General features: G+C 44.5%; 1 protein-coding gene and 1 long non-coding RNA gene across 2 annotated transcripts; both read right to left on the minus strand.

Annotated features, from left to right (window-relative positions):
- Positions 1-7,745: 7,745 nt before the first annotated feature.
- LOC102575956 (scale keratin) lies at positions 7,746-9,928 on the minus strand. The gene is made up of 2 exons (XM_006278919.4): positions 9,865-9,928; positions 7,746-8,701 (listed from the first exon to the last, which is right to left on the minus strand). Exon 2 carries the CDS (start codon positions 8,681-8,683, stop codon positions 8,177-8,179), a length of 507 nt encoding a protein of 168 aa, XP_006278981.1. The 5' UTR covers positions 8,684-8,701; positions 9,865-9,928; the 3' UTR covers positions 7,746-8,176.
- Positions 9,929-23,240: 13,312 nt separating this feature from the next.
- On the minus strand, positions 23,241-25,041 carry LOC132245806 (uncharacterized). Its single transcript, XR_009457548.1, has 2 exons — positions 24,840-25,041; positions 23,241-23,868 (listed from the first exon to the last, which is right to left on the minus strand). It is a non-coding gene; the product is annotated as an uncharacterized LOC132245806 (long non-coding RNA).
- Between the last annotated feature and the right edge of the window lie 1,469 nt (positions 25,042-26,510).

The following is a 26,510-nucleotide window of genomic DNA, read 5'->3' on the forward strand; positions in this document are numbered from 1 at the left end:
AGACCTCTGTTTACAGAAAGTGAACACTTCTAAAAGCTGTTTTTGCATCAATAGCATATTTGTCAGTCGCTTGGGAAAGAGACACTGGCCATTTTAGACCTGGGATTGTGAGCTTGAACATCTTTGGGAAATAACAGTGTGAGAATTATTTTCAGATGCAAAATTGTGGTGGCTACCAGGAATATAAAGAGCCATTGGAGAGACTGCGACCCAACGGTTGTAGTGGCCTCAGGACTGACTTGACTTGACATTGAAGAGAGTGAATATAATTACTCCCAATTCTTTTGTTCTACAGGCAGCTGTGATAGCTGTGATAATCACCTATAAGTTTTTCCTGAATCTTACTTTTGATGTCTCTCAATAGGCCAGGTACTTAAAGCAATGACAGAGTTAGGCAGAGAACAGGGAAAATCTTGCCTATTTGGATTGCATATTACCATGTCCAGAAGGCAGAGTTAAAACTGCATGGGAATGTGCCGTGGCATGTCTGCCCTTCATTTTCTGCGACCAGGTTATGAGATGTTGTTACCCACACTCAAATTTCTGAAAGATTTTGAAGGGAAGGGCTTGGTAAACTATAAACGAAGTTAACAGCATGTTTTGAGAGTTAAGTTCTATTGATTTCCATCAGCTTGGTTCACAAGAAGAGGTTCAGTACCCAGATGCCATGGTAATGGGGCAGATGTAGTAATCCTGATGAGTCAATGGGTACATAGTGCCAGGCAATAATAACTTGAGACCTTGCTTGCCAGCAACCTTGATCTCCTATTTTCTTCAAATTCTTTTGTTACATTAATCCTTCCTATTGCTCCCAACACATTTCTTTTTAACCCTCCTTGCTCCACTGTGATGGCAATCATCACTGCTTCATGTTTGCACTGGCCCCATCCTTTCACCCCTGTTGTATCTCTTACTCTTTCTTGAGTTTATTCAGCAGCTCCTCCTTTTTTTACAGTTTCAGGCATGACTGATGCTGCCTAATGCTTGCCTAGTAATTTACTTTTCTATTGCTCTGGGCAAACTTTTAAATCCTGGGTAGTGATTATCTATATGAAACACAGGCTAAATAAATTCCTAGAGGTCAAATCGTGACCAAAAGGCAGGCCTTGGGGTAGAAGTGGCATTCCTAGCTGATGTTGGAAGTCTGCTGGCTCTCTTAAGCCCCAGCTAGGATTGAAGTTGCAGAGCACTGGGTCCTATGCAAACCGAATGCACGTGCCTGTCTTGGACAGTCTACAAAGTGTTTAGACCAGGCAGAAAAAAGGTGAGGGAAGAGATTTGTAGCCCCAGTTTTCCCAATGCAAAGCTGCTCCATAGGGATTAAGCAAGACTCTTTCAATGCATGCCCAGGTATGCCTGCTTCTGACCTTTTTTTGGATAAATGATCCCAGAATTATTCATTGCCTTCCTGGTCCCCTCTCTTGACCAGCAAGCCTAATGCCCTTGACCTCAATAGGACCACTTCAGGTTCGAAGCACTGATCAGAAACGTTGGAATGACATCACTGAAATGCTTCATTTTGAACTTGTTGGAATGTGATATACATTTAACTAAGTATACAGTAATATGATATCAAGCTCCATAATATATATTTCTAAACAAAACTGGATAAATTTGGAATAAACGGCTTTATTTTATAACAAAATCATGTTGCCATCGTTCCTTAAAAATGTCATTTAAATCTTTATGGGCTCATGAAACATTCTGAGTTTTACTGAACTCAATGCAAAGTTGTTCAGTTGGAGGGAAAACATTAGACCTGATTTATGATGGCCCAGATTGAATATAGGAATGTGGTTAAACTTAATGTGTAAATGGCAGTCCCTTTTACCAACCTGTTTAGGGAAGTTTTCTCAGCTCTTGAGCAGCTATGTAGCTTCAGTTGAGACAGCTGAAAAAAATGCAGCCGCTTCTAGGAGCAAGCATTGGCCGATCACTGCAGCCGCTCCCAAAAGTGGCTGCAGTGAGTGCTGTGATCAGCTGGTGCTTGCAGGGGGGCATTGGCATTTCCGCTTGCCCCTGCTGCCCATCACCTGAGCAGCAAGTGTGGCCGTAAGGGGGAGCACCGGCACTCTCAGGGGGTGCACGTGCACCCCCATGCACTCCCCACGCCTCGCCACTGATGTCGAAACAAGACTCTCCAGTCTTGGAGCACTGAGATGTTTAAAGGATTTTCATGCCTTAATGCCCAATTAAAATGAAGGATGATCTGATACTTTACAAGGTCCTGTAAAAGGCAGCTTTAATTTCCAAATCCTGTAGGCACCAAAGGCTTCAACTGAATAAGTATGAAAATACCTTTTAATGGAAGGAAATCTTAAGCTAAAATAATATTTGGATGGTAAGAAATAGCGGGCTTAAAACTGCCTGACCCGTTTTGCCAAGGAGAAGAGGTCAAAAGATGTAGATGGTGGAGTCCTGCATTGATTGAGTTCTTACCTAGTTTCATAGGTGGAGTTGAGATACTTGTTGTGCCTGAGATGCTAACAACACAATTAGGTACCTGCCTAAGTCCTTCGGCTGATGAAACCATTTTGCTCCTTCTTTGCATTTATTAGTCATGCATATTATGCCCAGTAGGCTTGTTTCTTCTTAAAAATATATGGGCCACATCTTATTTCTGATATCATTCCACTGATTTTGCTGGAGCTACCTGAAGAATCACACCGACTGCATTCATTTGATGGTTCTTTTACCAAAGTTAGTACAAAGAGGCTGACTTGCTGTCAACTATCCCATCCTGGCAAAACAGGTGTGATCTTTGGTACAGCTTCATGCCAAGTGAAGTCGTGATTTGTTGGGTGTGGCACACAGTTCCTGGCATTCATCCATCGTTACCTTGTATAAACTCAGCCTAGCCTCCTTGAGTCTATGTGCAGAGAAATGGGATGGGGGAAATGGCTGAGCTGATTATTGCATATGGAGAGGAGAGCAATTATTGGCTTACCTAAGATCATTAAAAAATGGCGAGTGTTTGGTTGCCAGATTAGAGATGTTAGATGATGCTGAGTATGTGGTGCCTGTAAAATGGGGCCCCTTTAAGTTGTCCATGTTTGGAAACAAAAGTCCCAAGTTGCCTTTGGAAAATAGGTGGCTAAACTTTTCCAGGCCTTCTGCCTTCACCCCTGGACCTTACTTATTGGGACCCACTCCACAGGGAGGCTAGAGATGACTGACAAGCCAGGGGATCTTGGCTGAGATAACATAGACCTGCCACAGACCACAAGTAATTTGTGTAGCTGGCATTTTCTAGGATAATATGACTTGAATTTCAGGGGTGTATGAATGACTAGTACCATTAAAGATGGTAAATCTGTCCACATTTATGTATGTCAAGGAGCTGGCTCTTCATATCAAGCAGATTTAAAGGAGAATTTTTGTGGGAAAGGAAGGGGAAAAAAGAACACAGAGGCTGATTTTAATGAAAGAGGAGAGCACCCTCAATTATGAGGAAATATTTCATGACCCGATTAACAGAATTATATAAGTGACTTTGACCTGTCTGTTTTTTAAAGAGATGGTATTACTCAATATATGTGGGTATCTGAACCAAATAAAGCACTTGAAATGAAATAACACAGTGTTTTGCATGTGTAAAGCATTAATAAGTGTTTGTGATTTGAAATACAGTAGTCTTTAAAAGCCTCCTAATATCTCTGACCAGAGTTATTGCCCTGAGGATCCACCAAACACACCCCTATAATTTGGGGATAACTTGTGTAATTGTTTGTGTGTTTACTTAACAAATCAAGGCAGGAAATCAGTGGACTGTGTATGAAAGAGTGGTTTTAACTCCTGAGATGGAAGATGAGTCATGCTTTCTTCTTGCTTGCCACATACCAAGGTGACCTTGGAATAATTTATAATCTCCACACTGCACATCTGTTAGATAAAACAAACAGGAAGGTAAGCACATCAGGCAGGGTGACTGTCATGTCTGCTATCGCAGAGGTGCTCTAGCTGTTCAGGGGTGGTTCTCATGCCTGAAATATCAGTTCATGGGCACTTCATCTCTGTGGGCATGTCTACACATGCATTTACGCCATCTTAAAGTTACTGTGCAGTAAGTGGGAATAGGCCGGTGTGTACAAGTGCAGGTGTTAAAATGCAGTAATGCTGTGTGTGGACGGACTAAAGTTAGTCCCAAGTCAGCCAATACACACAGTGTTATTGTGCGATAAGGTGTCTACACGTGAATTACTGCACAGTAAATAATCGGGTGCAAACTTGATACCTGCATGATGCAGGTATCACATTTACACCCAAGTCAGCATAAGCCACCATTAGGGCTGTACGAAGCTTCAGTTGCTGATTTGATTTGGAGGAGATTCAGCCTAATTCAGTGGCCAAATCTCTAAATCCGAATTGAATTAAAAAGTCCGGATTAATTCAAAGCTCTCCAAATCTTCAGAAAAGATTCAGAGAGCTTTAATGATTCGGGCAGTCCCTAGGGGCTACAGCAGGGAGCTGGACTTGGAGCTGGTAACCAATAGGGCTGTGCAAAGCTTCAGGTGGTGACTGAGTTCAGAGGAGATTTGGCCCAATTCAGTGGCCGAATCTCCAAATCTGAATCGAATCAGGGGACCAGTTAAAAGGTCTGATTTGATTCAAAGCTCTCCAAATCTTCGGAAAAGATTCGGAGACCTTTGATAATTCAGGCAGTCCCTGGTGGCTGCAGCAGGGAGTTGCAGCTGACTCTGTGCTGGTAAGTGCTAGGGGTACAAGAGGGGGTGCTAGGGGCGGGGGAAGGAAACCATGGGGGGACCCCTGCCATCCCCTGACCCCCCACACTCCCCCAGGCCCCCTGACCCCCACCTGTTCCCCCAGGCCCCCATGGGTGCCCCACCAGCCCAAGCTTCCAGTGCTTTAAAAAAAATCCCCATTGCTCACCAGGTGCTGCCCCCCACTGCCCCCCACTGCATGGGAGGCTCTGCATGAGGCCCCAAGCCCCCCCCCCCCACTCCCACAGCCCCCCCCCCATTGGCTTCCCTGCCAGCTGCGGCTCCAGCCCTTTAAGAAAAAAATGGAGAAAAGCCACAGGACTCACTACTCCTGCAGCAGCCTCAGGGCTTTGGAGGGCTCATGCAACAGCCCCATGCAGCATGGGGCAGCAGGGATCCCCCCACCCCCCCAGGAGTGGTGAGTCTGGTATTTTATCATTTTTTTTTTCCCTTAAAGGGCTGGAGCCATGGCGGACAGGGCAGCCAATGGGAGGGTGGACTGGGGAAGTGATGAGGGGTCAGGGGCTCATGCAGAGCCCCCCATGCAGTGTGGGGTAGTGTGGGGCAGCAAGGATTGCCCCCTGCCTGGCAGCACCTGCTGGGTTAGGGCTTTTTTTTTTTAACAAGTGCAGGACGTGGTCGGGGGGGGGGGGGATAGGCCTGACTGATTCGGAGATTCATCTGAATCGATATTCAGGACAGTGATTTGATCACTGCTCCATGCTGTATGGGGAGGCTCTGCACAAGCCCCCGACCCCTGCACTCTCCCAGCCCCCCCCCCCATAACTGCCCTGCCCACCACAGATCTGGCCTTTTCAGAGCCCCCCCCCCCCCGAACTCACCAATTCCTGCAGTAACCTCAGGGCTTTGGGTGGCTCATGGAAGAGCCCCTCATGTGGCATGGAGCAGCGGGGTCAGTGGGGATCACCCCCCCACTGGGCAGGAGCCAGTTCTTTTGGGAGTTTTTTTTTTTTCCCTTAAAGAGCCGGATCTGGGGCAGGTGGGGTAGCCATGGGGGGAGGGGGAGGTAGTGGGGGGGGTCAAGGGGATCATGCAGAGCACCCCATGCAGTATGGGACAATGGGGAGCAGCGGGGTTCATCCCCTCACCTGGCAGCACCTGGTGAGTTGGGACTTCTTTTTTCAAAGTGCCGAGAGGTAGGGCGGGTGGGGCAGCCATTGCTGGGGCTGGGAGAGAGGGCAGGGGATGGGCCTGTGTGATTCAGAGATTCAGCAGCAGCTGAATCTCCGGATCAGATTCGGCCAAATAGATTTGGGACAGTAAGTTGAATCACCGAATCAAATCACTGTCCCCCAAATTGGCTGAATCCAAAGCAAATACTAGCCTCTTCACACAGGCCTAGTCACCATATTTACTGCATGGTACAAGTGTGCACATGTAGACATGCACCCGTTCTGTGCAGTAATTTTTGGTTACTGCGCAGTAAATGTGCACATGTAGACCCACCCCAGAGGTAGGTAGTTCTTATTCAGCACAGGCCTCACATCTCTGAAATCTTTCTACAGGGCAAATGATGCAGATAACCCTTTATCTCTACTCTTATGCCCTTTCCTCATCAACTCACATCTCTTCCCCTTATTTACATCTTGCTACAGACTTAAGGCGCTTTGATGTTAATGTTGAACATGTTGGCCTTGTGTTTCACTAGACGGGCTCTCAGTGTTTATTGGCAACTCGGTTACTCTCTTCTTCTTAGATGACTTTTCTCCTTCACTTTCCCCAAACAGAGCAGATCTGTCTTAGGAGCTTACTGATGGTTATTAAGGTTCAGGACAATTACTCCAAAGCCTATACAATGCATACAATTTCTTTCTTTTCCCCATCTCCCTTCCTCTCCTCCAAAGGACATAAACCTGTCTGATGTACTGTAAGATAATTACTATGAGTTCCTGTTTGAAAGACAAATTGTTCAGCTGCAGATGCAGATCCTTTCAGGTCCTACTCACTATGGAGTAAAATTCACCTTCCTCAGAGCGGGTGCCCATTCCGATTCATTTTAAATCCAGTTGTGAAGACCTGTGTTTGTACATAAGCCTTGTGTTGAATGGCTTCAGGCTAGTGAGAGGCAGCCAAAATATGCTGAGTTAAAATAACATAGTGGAAAATTACCCTCCCACACTGCCTGAAGCCATTAAGCAATGCTCCAGTCAGACTCTGAGAGGCACTACAGGACCGTGCCTGATTTTTGCTGATGCCAAGAGAGTGAAAGAAGGGCATAGTAAAGAGATGGTCCTCCCATTTGTCTGGAGTGCATCTGTATGGAGAAAGGGGAATCTGCATAGTGGAGGGCTTTGATAGCTGGACATTTGTTTTGTTCACTTCAGGGATGAAATCTCTGAAATTTAAATGAAATCCATGAAAGGGAAAGTCTTGGAGGTGGTAACTGGGGGAGTCTGTGTCTGGCTGAGCCACAGATTGGGGATTGCTAGGTGTAGGGCAGTGATTCTCAACCAGGGTCCATTGAGGTCCTTTCAAGGGTGCTTCAGGGTGGTATAACAATGTTAGCAGCCTCAGATGTGCATACACAATTCATGAGATATACTGAGAAATTTCAAAGAGACATCCATAAAGTTAAAACCATTCTGACCTATTGTGAACTTTCTGAGGTCTTTGTAACAGAAGAATTGCTCTGTTATTCTTCTGTAGTCAAAAGAGTGAAAAGTAAGAGCTGGTGTTTTCTGAGGGGCACCTTGAATCTAAAAAGGTTGAGAACAACTGGTGTGGTGTTATCCCCCAGGGGCTTCTCTAGAGTCTTGCACCCTGGCTGCCTATAGACCCAAGCTCATGGACAGTCTCCCTGGCTTATTGCTGTTGAGTCGCAGGCCCTGGAAATGCTGCAGCACCATAGACCATACAATGCTCCCAGATCTCCTTGCATTGTAGGACTTGAATGACAATTGTAAGTGGCTCATAAGCCTGGCATTGATCATCAACCTAGGGGTGAAGTTCACCCTGAGCAATGGGTAAATGGCAGAAGAGACAGGAAATTCAAAAGGCCAATGATATGATGCTGGGAAATTTTAATAGGAATGAGAAAGCAAGTGTACACTTACAAAGGATAAAGATTTTTACAAAATAAAACAACCAATCTTCTGTTTCAAGATATTTTTCTTCATGTGCTAACACCATAGATTGACAGGCAAGTCCCATGTCCTAGCATTTTAAGTTACATGTTTTGCCCTTGTTGCTAGAGTACCATGAAGCCCCATAAAGCAAGACTGTTAGATGAGAAATACAAGCTAGAACGTAATGGGAGTAAGACAAGCATGGACCTGACTTTCAGAAGTGCCCAGCACTCACTAGTGTATTAACTTCAGAGGAAACCCTGGGTGTTTGGCATTTCAGAAAGCCATGCCCATTACACTCAATCACGAATCTGGATTTTTCTTCTAATTCCCTGGCTGTTCCTTGTTCTGTGTATTTTCCTGTTGGGCTTAGCACGGCCCACAGCTCCCACGTCGGTACCTATTGTACCGACGGTAAGAAAAAGGGCTGCAATAGCCATAGCCAAAGCCTGAACCATACAACCTTCCATAATTATACAAGCTTCCAGAACTACACAATCCACCTCCGTAACCCAGGGATCCGCTCCCATAGCCCAGGGATCCACCCACATAGCCCCCGCCAAGGCCTTCATAACCAGATCCTCCATAGCCACCAGAACTGCCATAGCCAAGGGATCCCTCCAAGCCGCTGTACCCGAAACGGGTGCCAAAAGAACTGCCATAGCCCCCCACAACAGGTGCTCCTGAAGATCCCACGATGCTGTCCTGGGGGAAGCTGCTGAGAATGGGGCCTGGGAAGGTCACGACCACTGGTGGTGGCTGGATCACTGCCCTCGAGTCAGGGCACTGTCTCACACACAGGTCATTGTAGCTGTTGGCGATGGGTGTTGGGCAGGCAATGCCACTGGAGGGGTAGCACAGGTCAGTGCAGGCCATCTTGGCGTGGAGGTCAGCCTGAAACATGCAGTAAGGAGTAGGGTAGACACAATGCACAGGTTGGAGTAGCCAAAAGGGTTCATTGCTTATATTATGTGGTTATGGGAAGGGTGTAGCAATCATGGCAGACTTCAGTTTCAGTTGCAATGAGTATGTAGCCCCTACTCCCTTGATGTGCAGAAACTCCATTGAAGACCATCTTACCTTTGGCCACATCCAGTCACCTCTCTTCTCCTCTCAATCTCTCTTTCTGAATCCTCATGTCCTGCTACTAGAAACCCTTCCTTTCTTCCAGCTGGGATACTAATAGCTAATTCTATTTACCACTCACGTAACAATTTGCCTTTTGCTCCTCTGTGCAGCCTCCTTACCTGACCTTACCTTTGTAAAATAAGAAATTATCCCTCCTTTGTACACAGGGAAAATTACAATGGAAAGGTTAAGTGACCTGCTCATGGCCATTTGTTGAGTCACTGAAACATCTAGGACTAGAACGTAGGCATGCCTACTTCTTGCATGTCTGAATATTTGTTCCTACAAATGGAAGTAGAGATCAGATTCCTACTGTGCTGGGCATGGGAAAAGAGAGGCATGCTCTACAATGAAGTCTTTGCAACTTGATTTAGAGGACTAAAAGGGGAAAAAAAAGGTTATAACTTTGTGTCCTGGGGTCTGAGCGCTCTCAAATATCTTTCCTTAGAAGACTTGGCCTGGTTTCCCCAGGAAGTCCAAAACATAACCAAAGTTTAATATAGGTTTCCTGCATCCCAATTTAGCACCTGAATCCTGAGAACATGCATTCCTTTAAAGGTCCTCGTACTTCAACTCTGCTACATTACATTGTCTATCCTTTCTGCTACATTGGTCTGGAACTGCTCTGACAAGACCCCAAAGTGCTGTCAGGCTTTTATTTCCCATAATGCCTTGGACTTGGATGCTCATTAGTGAATTAATGGGAAAAGTGTATCCCAAGCATCTATGCCTTTTTTAACATAGCCTCCAGAAGCTCCTAATCACTGATAATTGCAACTACACAACCACAAAAAAGACTCTTATGGAAAGAAAACCTGTAACACTGTGAAGCATCAATGAATGTTGATCAAATTTTTAGTCCTACACTAAAACTATCTTTAAAGCAACATTTAGGTATTTAGAATGATTTGAGGTGGTTTCTGACTTACCCAATTCACCAAGGAGGATCACGCAAGAAAAGTGTTGTTGTAGAGCCCTGAGTTGAGAGCTTTTATACTGTTTCTCAGACTGCCTGGGGGATCTGTGATGCTCATGAAGCCCTAATTATTTGCCAAGCAAAATGTGTTTGCATGTGTAACTCCTCCAACCGATTAAATTGTTTTTGCTGATTGTGGTTGTTCAGCTCATCTAATCTCCACATGGCATGACATGCATATTCCACCATGCAGATTTCTGTCATCTTGAAACTTTGCAGGCCAAATTATTCTTGGTATTGTTCCATTTAACCTCATTAAAATTGCAGCAGAAATTAAGATGGCTCCATGTTTTATTTATTTATTTATTTATTTATTTATTTGGTGGACTTTGCCCTTGAACCATCTTCATGTTTCATTCCACCTAACAAAATGCTGCTTACTTTTGCAGCTTCTAAGTTGGTGGGAGTTTTCATTCTGCATGCTTAACATTTCTACTACCATTCTGGAAATCCACAAGTAAAACAGAGCCAAAGTGGACTTAAAGTTCTGTGTGGGCCTTGTGTAACACAACTGTAGGGTGAACTTCACTTGACAGCGATGGCCAAAAGCACTCTGAAAGACTTTTTGAGGTGAGAGACTCCGAATCTTGTCATATGGAGCATGAGAGAGGTTCCCTGTTGAAGATTTGCATTTGACATGAAGATGATGGTGGGAGGAAAGAAACAGTGCAATAGTTCTTTATAAAAGCTTTGGATTAAAATCCTTGAATCTGCAACTCCATCCATGAGCCAGCAAGACAGCTGTTTACTTCTGGGAGTGTGCCGAGGCAGAGGGAGAGTTGCTTCCTTTTGTCTGTGAAGCTGGATCTCTGGGTGAAAGAAACATCTGGAATCTGAAACCCTGGAGGAGAGAGGAGGGGGGCAGTGACCCCTTAAGGCATCTTGTTATGGCTGTGGAGGCATGAGGTCAAGTTCCCAATGGCTGGAAATGGATACATGGTCCACTGAGGAGTCAAAGCCAGGTGGGCATGATGCCATCCTTAGTGTGCCAATGGGTATAAACTAGCGCACCTTACCCACACTGTCCACTGAGCTATGAGGCCTGGATGGACCTTCCTGCCTATAAGAGAGGTTGCAAGACAGATTTGAGGCCACCCCAATGTACTAGAATGGTTTCAAAAACATTTTATGAAAGCAGAGCCTCTCCTATTAGGGGAAGAAGGAAATCCCCTTGGGGCATCCCCATGTTGATCTAAGAATAAGAAGGATTTTCAGAATGGCTAGTACTGGATAGAATTTCCTTAGGAAACATAGGTATTGTATTATTGGAAGAGATAAAGAGAAAACCAGTATCTCCACGTTAATCCCTTTGAGAAAGTAAATATAATCTTCTGTTTAACATGGTAGGAGGATGAAGAAGAGAATCCCTCTTTAAAACCTTGGTCGAATGTCTTACCTTCAAGCCCTAAATACCCACACCATTCTTCCTCAGCTTTCTTTGCATGTCAGAGCCAAAAAGCATAAGCAGCTGAGAGGCACTAGCAATTCAAAAGTCTCTTCGTTAGCTGAGACATTTGCCCAGCAGGTGCAAAAGGACATTTTAATGACAATGCCCACATAGCTACTTTGTAATAGAAACCGCATCACCACCACCGTGTGGCTGCCTCCCATGATTAGAAAAGGAGATAAGTGGAAAAAGTGCTTGCTTATTTGGACAGGGAAGATATTGCTTAATAGAGGGGTATCTAAATCTTGTTGTGTGCTTTAAATGCTATGATTATACAGCTCTGTTCCTGCATAAAACATTAATAGCTGTTTGTGCAGTGTTTTGTGAAGCCTTTGTTCTGAGGAAGCCACAAGATGTCCTGATGAGTGTTCACATGAAGATGCCTCTTAATTTAGATATAATTTACAGCATAAGAGCTGTGCCTTTATTACATGGACCAGAATGAAGGGGTGGAAACAAATGAAGGGGAGAACTGAACATGGTTTTTGTGGCAAAAGATGTATACAGCTGTTCAGTACAAACGTGAAATCACTTGGCATGTTGTAAACTGGTTGAGTGGCAGGTCCCAGTGTCACAATTGTTTCCCATTGTACTCTGGCTTATAGTTTGCCTCAACCCATCCCAGGGAGAGGTGATTGGTGGCACTGAAATATCTAGATTAATCCCAGATTTTAAAAAAAAACAACAAACACAACTCTAACAATTCTGGGATACACGTGCCCCTCCCTAGGCATCTTCATGGTCCAAAGAGGTGAATAAATTTACCCTTCTGCAGAACCAGTGTCCATTGAACAAATTAAGAGGCTGTGATGAACAAATTAAGAGGCTGTGATGTGGATGACTGCACAGTTCGGTGGGTGGCGAATTGGCTAGAGGGTCGCACCCAAAGAGTCGTGGTAGATGGGTCGGTCTCGACCTGGAAGGGTGTGGGTAGTGGGGTCCCGCAGGGTTCGGTCCTTGGACTGATACTCTTTAATGTCTTCATCAGCGACTTGGACGTGGGAGTGAAATGTACTCTGTCCAAGTTTGCAGATGACACAAAGCTATGGGGAGAAGTGGACACGCCGGAGGGCAGGGAACAGCTGCAGACAGACCTGGATAGGCTGGACAAGTGGGCAGAAAACAACAGGATGCAGTTCAACAAGGAGAAATGCAAAGTGCTGCACCTAGGGAGGAAAAATGTCCAGCACACCTACAGCTTAGGGAATGACCTGCTGGGTGGCACGGAGGTGGAAAGGGATCTTGGAGTCCTAGTGGACTCCAAGATGAACATGAGCCGGCAGTGTGACGAAGCCATCAGAAAAGCCAATGGCACTTTATCGTGCATCAGCAGATGCATGACAAATAGGTCCAGGGAGGTGATACTTCCCCTCTATAGGGCGTTGGTCAGACCGCAGTTGGAGTACTGCGCGCAGTTCTGGGCGCCACACTTCAAGAAGGATGCGGATAACCTGGAGAGGGTACAGCGAAGGGCAACTCGTATGGTCAAGGGCCTGCAGACCAAGCCCTACGAGGAGAGACTAGTGAAACTGGACCTTTTCAGCCTCCGCAAGAGAAGGTTGAGAGGCGACCTAGTGGCTGCCTATAAGTTCATCACGGGGGCACAGAAGGGAATTGGTGAGGATTTATTCACCAAGGCGCCCCCGGGGGTTACAAGAAACAATGGCCACAAGCTAGCAGAGAGCAGATTTAGACTGGACATTAGGAAGAACTTCTTCACAGTTCGAGTGGCCAAGGTCTGGAACGGGCTCCCAAGGGAGGTGGTGCTCTCCCCTACCCTGGGGGTCTTCAAGAGGAGGTTAGACGAGTATCTAGCTGGGGTCATTTAGACCCAACACTCTTTCCTGCTTATGCAGGGGGTCGGACTTGATGATCTATTGAGGTCCCTTCCGACCCTAACATCTATGAATCTATGAATTTCAAAATTGTAGTAGCTTGCATTTGGACATGTGGAAATGCCTTACTGGTATCGAGAAAAGGAAACGCAATGGTTGGTCAGTGCCACTACTATATGTATTCACTGGTTATATGCCAATGCAGTCTTCTGAGAACACCTGAGAGCTTGCCCTGATCCCTGGACCCATCACAGAGGTGGGTTTGGCACTATGGGAGATGGAATAGCTCTCTACTCCTCCACAGCTCAGGGTAAAGGGAAGAGGTGCAGCCCTCCTGAATTTGGCTGAAAACAGAGTTCCTTAGAAAGAAATGAGTCACCTTGGTCACAGTCCCGAGTTGAGCTGCTTGGCCATGAGCATCAGCGAATCCCTGGTATCAGTCAAGAAGAACATGCGAGTGCCTACTTCCCCCACATGAGTGGGGCCATGGCTAAGCCCAAAGCAAAGAGTTTCAAAAGCATTTCAAGTCTTGGTCACCAAATTAGAGACCAAGAACTGGGTTTGGGGTCCCCTCTGATGAGCATCCACTCTCTGAAGCTCCTCCTGGGAAGCCAGAATAGTTACTCAGTCCAGAAAATCTTGAGCCTCAACCACCAGGATACCCAACCTCTCCCTTCCTTTCTGTACCAAGAAAAGTCCCTGGGGAGGTGAGAGATGATCAACAGTCAAGAGAGACTTAAATAAGTAACAAGCAAACCATTCAATGTATTCGCAGATGTGCCATACGAGAAACAGGTTAACCTTTTAAATGGTATAAAAGAGACACTGGAAAAGAGGGAGCTAGTGTTTTGATATCAGTCTTTTCGTGCTAGTTATTTTGGGGTCTCTGTGAGGATTTCTTTCATAAACTTTAACAGGAATGTTTCTTTTTATAAATGCAAGACTTCATTTTAGGTTTTATTTCTGATGTGTATAAATATTTTATATAGAGTGAGGAGAAGAGTAATTGAACTTGAATATTTTCCAGCAATGTAATTGCTTAATTCTTGGGTGACTAAATTCAGTTGTTATCCTAACACACCAATTTGCATATAGCATCCATTAATGACTGCTTTTGAAGACCTTTGAAATCTTTTGTTCTCAGGAAGCGTCAGATCAAGCTTGGTAAGACTAATGGCTCAGGAAAACGCCTTATAATTTAGGGATAAACTGTGACAGAAACAGCAAAATTGGATGAATTTGGCAAATGTGACAAGAACATAACAAAGGAGGGGAACAATGAGCCGCTCCCTTTGTAGCGAAGGGCTGTGGACTTCTGACTCAGCTTGGAACATGAACCATCTTTTGTTCTTAATGGCAAGAGCTCAAGGTCAAAATGTCTCCCCAGCCAGATATACCATGATTTCTTGCATACAATATGCACATCCTCCTCCCCAAAATCAGCTGTTAGAAATTGGACTGTGTGCTATAAGCAAGGAAATATGAGACTAGCATTTCCTGCCTGTGCCAGGGGGAAATGAGTGTGAAGCTGGATGTATTTCATAGTGGGCATTGGTCCAGCAGAAGCTAATGTACCAGAAGCTCCTGCTCAATTTCTCAGTGCTACTTATCAGTATTTTCAGAGAAAGGTTTTGGGTTTTTTGTTTTTTTTTTTCATTCTGCCTTTCAAAAACAAGATGTGAATCTTATTTGGGGGTGTGTTATATGCACAAGAAATATGGTATTAACTTGTCCAATGTGGCAAAAACCCATTTTGTGTCAAACCACGATGCACCCATTTGAAGAGGTTTAGAGCCATGACCGAGTTTGTGTCAGCTTGAATTTGTGAGTTTGTGTCAGTAGTGAGTTTTGACCCCATGTTCAGATAAATTCTGCAGTTCTTAGAGATGATATTTCATACCCTGCTTGCTGTCCTGGCCCAGTTGAGGTAGATTTACAATGTGGAGAAGGGATACTCTAAGACTACAACCAAATTTGTGGGAAGCTGTGGAAAATGGAACATGGTTTCACTTGCTCCATAGGGAAAAGAGCAAAATGCATAGTTGATCTTTCAGTTTTGATATTATGGGATTCTGCACTTGCTTTACATGGGTGTAAACAACTACTGTCAATCTAAGGATGCATTTCTACTTGATACCATTGGTACCAGCAGAAGGAAGGAGAAGAATAAAGTGCTTGTGGCTCCCAAGTTCAAACATACCAACATTTTAGTGCTTATCAGCCATGTTTCCAAGTCTGAAATCTGCATGACCGCTCAGGTTAACCTGGAATTTCTGTACTTTATCAAAACAGGTACTAATCTCAGTGGTGCAAACATGAGCTCATTCTATGAAGAAAGTCTTCCAGACAGTGCCCAGTAGTAAAATGGTGGTTGTAAAATTCTTTCATTCATACTTGTGGTTCAAACTGTCACTGGCCTGGTCTGAGGTTAACCAAAAGAATTAATTTTGGAAACTTTTCAGCTACTTGCTCTACCTTAAAGATGCAATGCTTAGAGATTAGTAGAGGTCCCATCCACTTCTATGAATGATAAGGAAGGTCTGACTTTGGACATATCCAAAGGTTTGACTTTAGACAAATATCTGTTCAGAGAGACTGAGACAAATTGGAGGACTGGACCAAAAGAAATCTCATAAGGTTCAATAAGGACAAGTGCAAAGTCCTGCACTTAGGACAGAGCAATCCCATGCACCAATACAGGCTGGGCAGCAGTTCTGCAGAAAAGGACCTGGGGATAACAGTGGACAAGAAGCTGGATATGATCCAGCAGTGTGCCCTTGTTGCCAAGTAGGCTAACGGCATCGTGGGCTGCATCGATAGGAGCATTGCCAGCAAATCAAGGGAAGTGATTCTTCCCCTGTATGCAGCACTGGGGAGGACACATCTGGAGTCCTGTGTCCAATTTTGGGCCCCCACCTCCTACAGAAAGGATGTGGACAAGTTGAAGAGAGTCTAGTGGAGGGCAACAAAAGTGTTTGGGGGGATGGGGGGCATGACTTGTGAGGAGAGGCTGAGGGAACTGGGCTTATTGAATCTGGAGAAGAGAAGACTTGGGAGGGGGCAGGGATTTAATAGCAGCCTTCAACCTCCTAATGTGGGGGTTGCAAAGAGGATGGAGCTGGACTGCTCTCAGTGGTGGCAGATGACAGAACAAGGAGCAGTGGGCTCCAGTTGCAGTAGGGTAAGTTTAAGTTGGATATTAGGAGAAACTGTCTCATGACAAGGGTAGTAAAGCACTGGAACAGGTTACCCAGAGAGGTGGTGAAATCTCCATCCTTGGAGGTTTTTATTCATAGATTCATAGATTCATAGATGTTAGGATCGGAAGGGACCTCAATAGATCATCAAGTGCGACCCCCTGCATAAGTAGGAAAGAGTGCTGGGTCTAGATGACCCCAGCTAGATGGTTATCTAACCTCCTCTTGAAGACCCCCAGGGTAGGGGAGAGCACCACCTCCCTTGGGAGCCCGTTCCAGACCTTGGCCACTCGAACTGTGAAGAAGTTCTTCCTAATGTCCAGTCTAAATCTGCTCTCTGCTAGCTTGTGGCCATTATTTCTTGTAACCCCTGGGGGCGCCTTGGTGAATAAATACTCACCAAAGCCCTAAGCCCTTAAGCCCTAGCTCAACAAAGCCTTGGCTGGGATGACATAGTTGGGGCTGATCCTGCTTTGAGCGGGGAGTTGGACTAGATGTCACCACCTGAGGGCCGTTCCAACTCTTATTTCCCTGATTCCGTGATGATCAACATTGGGAGCTCATTTCAGAGCCTTCCCTCATTCATCAAGAAGATTTTGTGTTCATCTTTGGTGTGGCTCTTCACAAGCTTTATTTGGTACACTTTCCTGATGGAATAAAAGTCTCTTGATGGATCATGGATGGAGAGGTAGCATTAATATACTTCTGTAGGATGATAACCATTGTTTAAAAAAATGCCATGAGGTAACTGTAGGTCCCTTCATAACTCATATTCTTACTGATATAAGGTTTCTACAAGCTCTCTGTGCCAAGTAAGTTCTGCATGAGCCCTATTTAAAAAGCTGTAGCTGAGAAGTAAACACGTCAATTTTATGCTGTCTTCTGCTGGAGGAATGAATTGCCATGGGGATAACCCAATTCACTGACAAAAGAAAAGATATTTGTATCATTTTCTATGCATATTCAGTCGGACTCAGAGCAAACAGTCGGGGATGAGGATGCTGGTAAACCTATGAGACCCTTTCATATTCTGAAGTCACTGGAAAAACAAGGAATGAATCGGCCTATTATGTTTTAAGACCTGTTTGGAGAAATAGGTGTGCATCATAATGCACCAAAATAAATAATGTCATCATTTTGAAGAGTTCCACATAATAGTTATGTGGCTGCTAATTAGCACCTGATGAACTGCCTCAAATTCCCCCGGCAGTCTGAGAAATGGTATAAAAGTACTTGCAGCTCATGGAATTTCTGTTCACTTCTCCTGCCTTATTCGCCTCTGTGACAAGGGTAAGTCCCATTCCTTTGCTAACTACTATAATATATTTGAGTACTGGATTTAATTTAGGGGTCAATTCTGCAAGATCACTTAGCAATTCTTGAAAATGTCTGTGGGGTTTGTTTCTGGGGAGCTTTCTGGTAGCAATTCCATTACTGGGGCTGTTTGATGCAGACTTGAGAAGTGAAAGATGCTTAAGCATTTGGGATACCTCTCATTTAAACCAAGGATTAGCCTCCAGACCTGTAAAAGTACCGCCCCCCCCCACACACACACATTTAGCCTTCACATACAAATAAGGAGAACATACTCTTCTCTATATAAATGTATGTTTAGTCTCTCTCCACTGTCTGTGAAAGCTGTCTTGTTTTTCTCAGCTAAGAATGTGACCCTAAATATTTCCATAACATTGTAAAAGATCCGTCTTCTGGCCATAATTATTGAAAGGTAAATTGGTTGTTTTTATTTATCCATTTATTTTATTTGAAACCAATAGTTCGGGGCAATAGGAATGAATCCTGTTTCCTTGAGATTGACAGGAATAAAAATTAAAAATAACCACCCACTTTGGAAGGGTGTTTTGAGGATTAAAGGTTGAAGGGAGCAGTGCAGAAAAGTGGCTATGTTAGAAGCATCAGTGCCTGGGGGGTCTAAAGAGAAGAGTTTGATGCCATAGGGGAGAAGAAGGAAGTTAGGAGGAAGATAGGGGAGATGAAGGTGGTAGGGTTTGGGCAAGCAGAAGCTTGTGGTGGTATCTAGGAAAGGTCATGAAGAAAGGCTAGATATCTGGCTGGGGCATTATGATCCCAGCACTCGTTCCTGCCCAAGACAGGGGGTCAGACTTGATGATCTGTTCAGGTCCCTTCCGACCCTAGAAACTATGAAACTATAAGGATTTTCAAACATGATGTTTTTATGGAATAGAAAAGCTATGCGGAGAGTTAAAAGGGGGAGTGGTTAGGAGAGAGGCGCCAGATGCATACAACAAGGACTAGAAGAAGGACAAAGGCATTGCAAACCTTTGAAAGGACTAAGTCATCCATCTAATTAATATGTCTGTCTGGATCTGCTTCACCTCTCTTCTTACATGGCATGATATCTGAACTTTGAACCTCTCCTTCTTTAGTCTGCCTTTCAGGTTTGCCCCTGCCGCTGAAAGATGTCCTGCTATGACGAATGCTACGTGCCATGCAGGGCGACGTGCCCATCACCAGTTGCTGACAGCTGCAATGAGCTACCTTGTGTCAGGCAGTGCCCTGACTCCACAACTGTGATCCAGCCACCTCCAGTTGTTGTGACATTTCCTGGACCCATCCTTAGCAGCTGCCCTCAAGGCAGTGTTGTGGGACTTTTAGGGGCACCTAGCACTGGGAGCTCTGCAGGCTCTCTGAGTTATGTGGGCTCCTTTGGTTCTGGAGGCTTGTACAACTATGGGGGCTTATACAGCTCTGGATTGTCAGGTCTAGGCACGGGAGACTGCTGTCCTTATTCCCGCCCATTGAATACATACCACTATGGAAGGTGTTTTCCGTGTTAAAGCCAGAAAAAAAAGATAGACCTAACACAATATAGATTCACGGCTGAACTTACGGACAACAGGTTTTGGAACGGACAAGCCCTCACAAATCCAGTTGGTGTCTTTTGGAGCTGTGAGTGTCTGTCATCTCTTAAAATCAGGGCTTTGATTTCTGATCTAATGATTTCCCAGCTAAGATCTCTGCTTCTGTTGTTCTGTATTCTACTTGACATGGGATGGGGGTGAAACCTGAAACTTAAAATGACTGAAAATAGGGCTATATTGTCAAGTGCTACCACTGCAGCAAAAGAAAAAAAAAAAATCTTGTGCAAAATGCATGATGTTGCAGGATTTGGTTGTAGCCCTTAATGAAACTCTTCATGCTTTGCATTTATTTCTTCTGGAAGTGTATGAAGTGTTTCCACACACACATTAAAATGATGTGCATCATAGTCTTGTCTGCCTGGTTTTCTTTCACCTCCATTCTTTATTGACATACCTTGAAACCCAGGAAATACATGTAAAGACCAAATAAATGTGAAGAGTATAAACTTCACATCCTATTCTCATTAACATCATGCTGTCCTGGATGTACTTTGTCCTCCATTTTGTTATTTAACCACCTGTCATCTCCCATATCTCTGTGGGTTTATATTTGATGCATAAAAGAAGGGAAAGGATTGAATGGTCTCATAGCAGACAGATCTCCAAAAGTATTTAGTGGCTTATATTTTGTTCTGCCAATTTGAAGCCATATCCATACAGAAAACTCACTGTGGTATCTTCAGATGCTGGTGTCCTGCAGGGGCTATCAACTAACCTGGAAGCAGTGGATGAGCTAATTAGCAGGGGGGCAGCTAATTGGCACCATTACTCAAAGCACTAATTAACTCACCCACAGCACCGCTCAAATGCTCTGCTGCTTCTGCTCTTAGAAGCAGTCCATGTGGAGAACGTGGTATTTCAGGGTATTTTTTTACCTGGTCTGCTAAACTCACATTGCCAGTGCCCTATGAAGTACATTAAAGGGTTCTTGTTTCTGAAGGCATGTACTCTAGTTTCTTAAAAAAATAAAGAAGTAATCTCTCTTTGTATCATCTTTAGCAGGATACCCCAAATCTTTAGTCACTTGAAAACATAGGCACTAGTTTCAGCTGTACACCCCATAAATGTTGTTGCCCAAGGGATGCTCACAAAGACTCCTCAAGGCATGAGTTTTGGGGGAAATGTCTACTATGTTCAATAATGAAGGAACCAGGGCAACACATTATGGAGAGAAACTAGCATATTCTTTGGAGCAGCTTGTGGCTGTAGATATCCCACCTGATCTCTGGAGGAAAGAATGAAGTGTACCTTTTTTTTCTGTGCAGCCTCACAGCAAGGATGGGCTGTTCTGCTGCAGCACCATACCTAGACTTCTGGAGGCCCTGGGCAAACTTTTAGTATTGGGCCCCTCTTTGCCAGAGATAATGATAATAATAATTTTTAAATTACCATTTTCGGGCTCCCTTTCTGTCTGGGCTCCAGGTAGCTGCTCAGTATGCCCATGCCTGTTCTTCTGTTTTATACTAAGTCAGGGTCTTCCTTCCTTCCTTCCTTCCTTAGGATAGTGGGAGGACATATTCGGTCCTGTTGAAACTCAAGCTGAACTCTGGGATGTGAAAAAAAACCCTGTATTACTGCTCCAGGAGGGTCTTCTCAGCAAACCAAGCCTAGGTCCCTTGTCTCCTGCGCAGGATAAATTTCATTCTGCAGTGTTGAGGGAGAGTGAGTGCTTTGAAAGGACTCATGGTTATATTAGAGGAGAAAGCCCAAGAAGAATCATATGAAACATGGAGGTAAGATATGGGGGGGAGAAAAAAGATCTGGTAGCAACTAAACACCTATTTTTTTGCGGGGGGGGGGGATGTAAATGACTATATGAGCTAGAGTAATGTAGCTCTGACTATCATGGATAGGGGGGAGATGTTCTGACAGAAAGAAGACAAGATTAATGTAATGGAAAATTTCAGACTACTAATGAATCCATAGGTAGGTACGGCAGGTCTTTTTCTTCAAAATACATTGGGGTCTTCAACTTGTGTTTGCAAAATGCCATTCCAGTGAGGGGGTTTGAGAAAGAGGCAGTGATTTGATCCAGAGATTACTTGAGTTAGATTTTCCCAATGTAACGCCCAGTGTTCATTGTCTCAGGGAAATTCACTCTTAAAACATGTTAGTCCTTTTGCTGCTAGAACTGGAGAATATTAGCAGAAAGTATTGTTTGAGGTCAACACTGGCTGATTCTCTGATCATCTATCAGAGTAGTGTCACGGACAGGAATGAAGCTGTTGTGATCCATGACAGCTGAGGATCTGCTGTCATCTCCATGATGATCTGAGGATCATAAAAAATAAATTGAAGCTTCTTTTAATTTAAATAAGCGTGAATCCCAAAGCTATTCATTATGACCAGGTTAAGGGAGACAATAGGAGCAGGCTTGTTGTGCATGTTTTAAAACCACACCGTTGCTCAAGACTGGGAACACTGCATATTTAAATCATGAATAAATGTTTGCAAGGTACTTTGGAAACCTTTCATTTGAGGAAGCCTCAGAACATTCTGGTAATTTAATTGCTCAGGGATCCCCATACGGATTAAAATTATACACATAATTTAAGTATAATTCACCTTATTAAAGGCTGCAAGGTTATTGCACAAACAACTGCAGTATAAGCAAAGGGAAGACATGAATGGGCTTTGCAGCAAATAGTGGTTGAAGAACCATGCTTCTTAAATGGCGAGAGGAGGTTAAACAAGAAGCAGTACATCCTTGGAATAGATTAATTGATACAGAATTAGACCCATAGCCTGGGTAATTTGGTAAACTGTCATTGAAGTCAATAAGGCTACACCCAGTTTTAAATCAGCCTTGAGTCTATACTATTAACTGTGGCATTTTAATTTAAAACTCTCCATAAAACTACATTTTAATGCAAATCAGCCCTGAATTCCAAGGTTATAATTATGAGCTGACAATGGGTCTGAAATGAACGACCTTCATATGCATAGCTTCACTTAACATTATTACCCACTGCTGGGGCAGCTAAATTCAGTAATGTCCTTTTTAATGTGAAAATTATGCAATGTTTAACACATTAATGAGTATTGGGGAAGTGATTGGATGAGGCTGAGGGGTTCCACAGAAAGAGAACTCATCATTTAGAGCTGATTTATGGGGGAAAAAAAGACTCTAACTTTATTAGTGTTTGAATAAGAACATTTAAAATGATGCAGAATGAAAATTTCCAGAGTCTTTGTAGTGACTGACGTCTATTGATTGTCAGCCTGAGTGTGATCCAGTGCTATACAACATTTATAACATATGGGAACCACAGGGTTACATCTGGCTTCCGGATAACACTGTTTACTACCTAAATATAGATGGTCAGGCTAGCTATGCGTGTGCATTGCTACTTCAGCACAGTTCTAAGGGGGGAAATGATAGGAGCCTGGGATGGTTCTTCAACGCACTACAGGTGATTATGGAGCCATTAATTCTGGCTGATGACTCCATAGTTATGATTGATCACAGCTTTCTATTTATGGCTAATGTTCCCCCAGAAAAACAGAATCCTACCTGCCAATTAAGGTTGCCTTGGGAATTTTTGTGCTTTATTGGGACTTGCAATAGTATTAGTGGCAAGCACATCCAGCTGCCCTCCTGCTACCTTCCTGAGCAGAAGTAATGAGGGGCTCCTTTTTTGGTGGAGCCTGCCCACCTCTCCCACCCCCAGGGGGTGAGCTGACAGATAAATGGCTGCAACATTTCAAGGTGCAATGTTTCAAACTAGACTACATTGGGATGTTGTTAAGTTTGTAATGATGCAAACTCATTTTAAAACCCCCAAACTCGTGCATGTGTAAAGCATGAGGCCATTAAGCCACACAAAGAGAAATTTTCGTCATGTGTACATGGTAACATTGTCATGTATACAAGTGGTCATAGAAGCCTCAAAGCTTCTGTGTGTGATCACCAGAGGATGATATTCACTCTGCAAAGACAGCTCTCGCAATTTTTTTTCAATTGCATTCTTTAATTACATTGCATCTTAGGTTTAAAGGATAGCAAAATAGATGTTTTGCATGACACCAGAGTACAGGCAACCCTCGCCATTCACAAATTGGAGGAGGAAATATGCAGGTGGTATCTACCTATTGTAGGCTGAAAGTGGGTCCTCGATGGCCAGTCGGCGTCTCCTTCAGCTCAGACTTGTCCAGAGGGGGTCGCCAGCGGGGCCTTTGGGGAGGATATGTGGTGTGGCATGGTGCTAGTCCAGATGGAAATGGCATTCCCAAGGAGTCAGTCTTCACTGCCTCTTTTTATGGGGTAGAGTACCTATGATCTCCTATGGGGGGGCCTGTCCAGGCAAGGTTGGTCCTGTTCGAGAGGGTTCCAGATTTTCTTACTGAGCATGTGCAGCCTTGGCACAATGGTGAGTTGCCTCATCTTTTGTTTCTTGAATGCTGAGGGTGGTTCCAAGGGCTGGGCCATTGGTCCAGGTATTGGTGTTGATGGTTCGGTCATTCAGAAGGAGCTATTTTTAGGCCTACTGTCATTGTCTCTCAAGCACCCTCATCCATCCCCATTCATTCAGGAACCAAGTTACATAGGAGGTGTAGTATGAGTCATAGGTTGCACAACTGGGCATGGGGATAAGATGGAGACTTGATATTACAAGATGGAAACTTGACATGGTTTACACTAACTTACATACATAGGCCTAAAACAGTAATCACATAAAATAAAAACAGTAAAAAATCAATACAAACATAATAATTATCACTTATAAAACAGTAGATATCTATATAAAAATAGCAGGGCACTTATTTGCAGAGGGGAGAGAAAAATAAAACTTACTACCTAAAATAAAATGTTAAAGCTTATCCTACACTTTAGCTTACTTATAATTATAATTATCTATAGGGAATAGGGAGGGAGAGGAAAAGTTAGAAATAGTTGGGGAAGGGGAGGGAATGAATTTTAAAAGAAAAAAAAAAGAAAAAAACTGGGGTTTTGCTACACAATGAACCATGTGTCAGGCAGTGCCCTGATTCAACAGCCGTCGTCTACCCACCACCCATCCTTGTGACCTTCCCAGGACCCATCCTCAACAGTTGCCCTCAAGACAGTGTTGTGGGATCCTCAGCACCTGTTGGACCTGGAGGGTCTCTCAGTTCTGGAAGTTCCCTCATTTCTGGGGGGCTCTCTGGGTCTCTGAGGTTTGCTCGGTTATAGGCGTGTATGTGGGTTGGGAATCCCTGACTTATCTTCCCGGCGGTTCAGTCGATATCACTATGGAAGCTGTGAGACATGTTAAACCCAGCCAGAAATTTCAGGGCACAAAAAACAAGATGCAAATGTATGACTGAGTGTATGGGAAGCAGGCTGAAGTTAGTGGGAACAGCGAGAGCTCAGCAGATTTTAAACTCAGTCCCACGTCTCCTCCTTGTTTCATGGTTCATCTTTGATTTCTGATCTTTTGATATCTTAGTTTCATTCTATCCTTTTATAATGTGTGATCTTATTTTAGCACAGATAAGATAAAACATTTAGCTTGATACACTCTACAGCTGCAACAAAGGAATAACATAATGCACGTAAAAACTTTCACCTTTGTGGGGGATTGGTGGTAGCTCTGTTTGAATTCCTTTCCACCCAAAATCAGTTCATTCTGCCGGTGTATGTTGTGTTTCTCATTCATATTAAAATTATGTTGCATCCAGACTGAAGTGCCTCCCTGGTTCTTCTTTTCTGCACCATTCTTCACTTACAAACCACTCTGGAAGAAACTCAGTTTTGTGCAAAGGGATAGTGCCCATTTCCTGTAACACATTTTTTTGCAAATGTCCAGTGAATGACACTCTGGTAATATACTATTAATTTTTTTTATCCATTCTTTGTCCCCAGCAAATATAATATTCTTAGACTTTTTTTCCTAAACCACCTGGGCCTTTCTCAGATTTTGCCACTTCCCACTGATAAGCCCCTGCCTGTGGAAGAAATTTTCATTAGTACTCCTTAATAGACCTGTGTGAAGTGGCTAGTATTCGCTTCGGGTTTGGCCAATTCGGGGGACAGTGATTTGATTTGGTGATTTGAATCAGTCCCAATTCAATTCAGCCATATCTGATTTGAAGATTCAGCAGCAGTCAAATCTCTGAATCAGCCAGGCCAGGCCCATCCCCCACCCCTCTCCCAGCCCAGCAATGGTTGCCCCAGCTCCTGGCATTTGTAAAAAAAAAAAAAAAGCACTGGCTCACCAGGTGCTGCCAGGTGGGGGGGGGGCAATCCCTGCTGCCCCCCACTGCCCCACACTGCATGAGAAGCTCTGCACAAGCCTCCCCACCACCCCCTCACTCCCACAGTCCCCCCCACAGGTGCCCCACCCAGGCCAGCTCCAGCCCTTTAAGGGAAAAAAAAAACCCAAAAAACTCCTGAACTAACCACTCCTGCCAGCAGGGGGCAATCCCTGCTGCCCCCCACTGCCCCACACCATGTGGAGGGCTCTGCATGAGCCCCCCAAACCCCAAGGGCACTGCAGGACCCATGAGTCCTGGGGCTTTTCTTGGATTTTTTTTCTTAAAGGGCCAGAGCTAGGGCACCTGTGTGGTGGCTGAGGGAGTTGGGGGGGAGGGTCAGCAAGCTCATGGCACTGCCTCCCCATGCAGCGTGGGGCAGTGGGGGGCTGCAGGGATCACGCCTCCCACCTGGCAGAACCTGGTGAGCACCAGGGCTTTTCTTTAAAGTACAGAGCTGGGCTGGTGGGGGGACAGCCATCAGGGGGCTGGGGAGTGGGGGATCCAGGGGGGGCTGGCAGGGGCCCCCCCATAGTCCCCTCCCCATTCCCCCAATCTCCCTCCCCTGCCCCTAGTACTTACTAGCTCAGAGTTGGCTGCAGCTCCCTGCTGCAGCCACCAGGGACTGCCTGAAGCATCAAAGCTCTCTGAATCTTTGGAAAAGATTCAGAGAACTTTGAAGCAATTCAGACCTTTAGATTGGTCCCCTGATTTGATTTGGATTTGGAGATTTGGTCACCAAATTGGGCTGAATCTCCTCCGAATTGAATTACCACCTGAAGCTTTGCACAGCCCTACTGCTTAAGAGTATGACCTTGCACTTTGTACGATAGAATTTTGTCGCATTTCGAGTACTTCTATCCTCACTTCTTCCAGTATGATGTTCTGATTCTATTCTGTATCAACCATGCCTCCACACTTTTATCAGCAAATTTCATTAGTCCTGTGGCCTTGAGGTCATACTGTAATGACTAGTCTTCTCCCTG

Source organism: Alligator mississippiensis, chromosome 15 (genome assembly GCF_030867095.1).
Source record: "Alligator mississippiensis isolate rAllMis1 chromosome 15, rAllMis1, whole genome shotgun sequence".
NCBI classification, from domain to species: domain Eukaryota; kingdom Metazoa; phylum Chordata; order Crocodylia; family Alligatoridae; genus Alligator; species Alligator mississippiensis.

Coding starts and splice junctions, on each gene's coding strand:
- LOC102575956 (XM_006278919.4), bottom strand. CDS start 8,683: ATGGCCTGCACTGACCTGTGCTACCCCTCCAGTGGCATTGCCTGCCCA.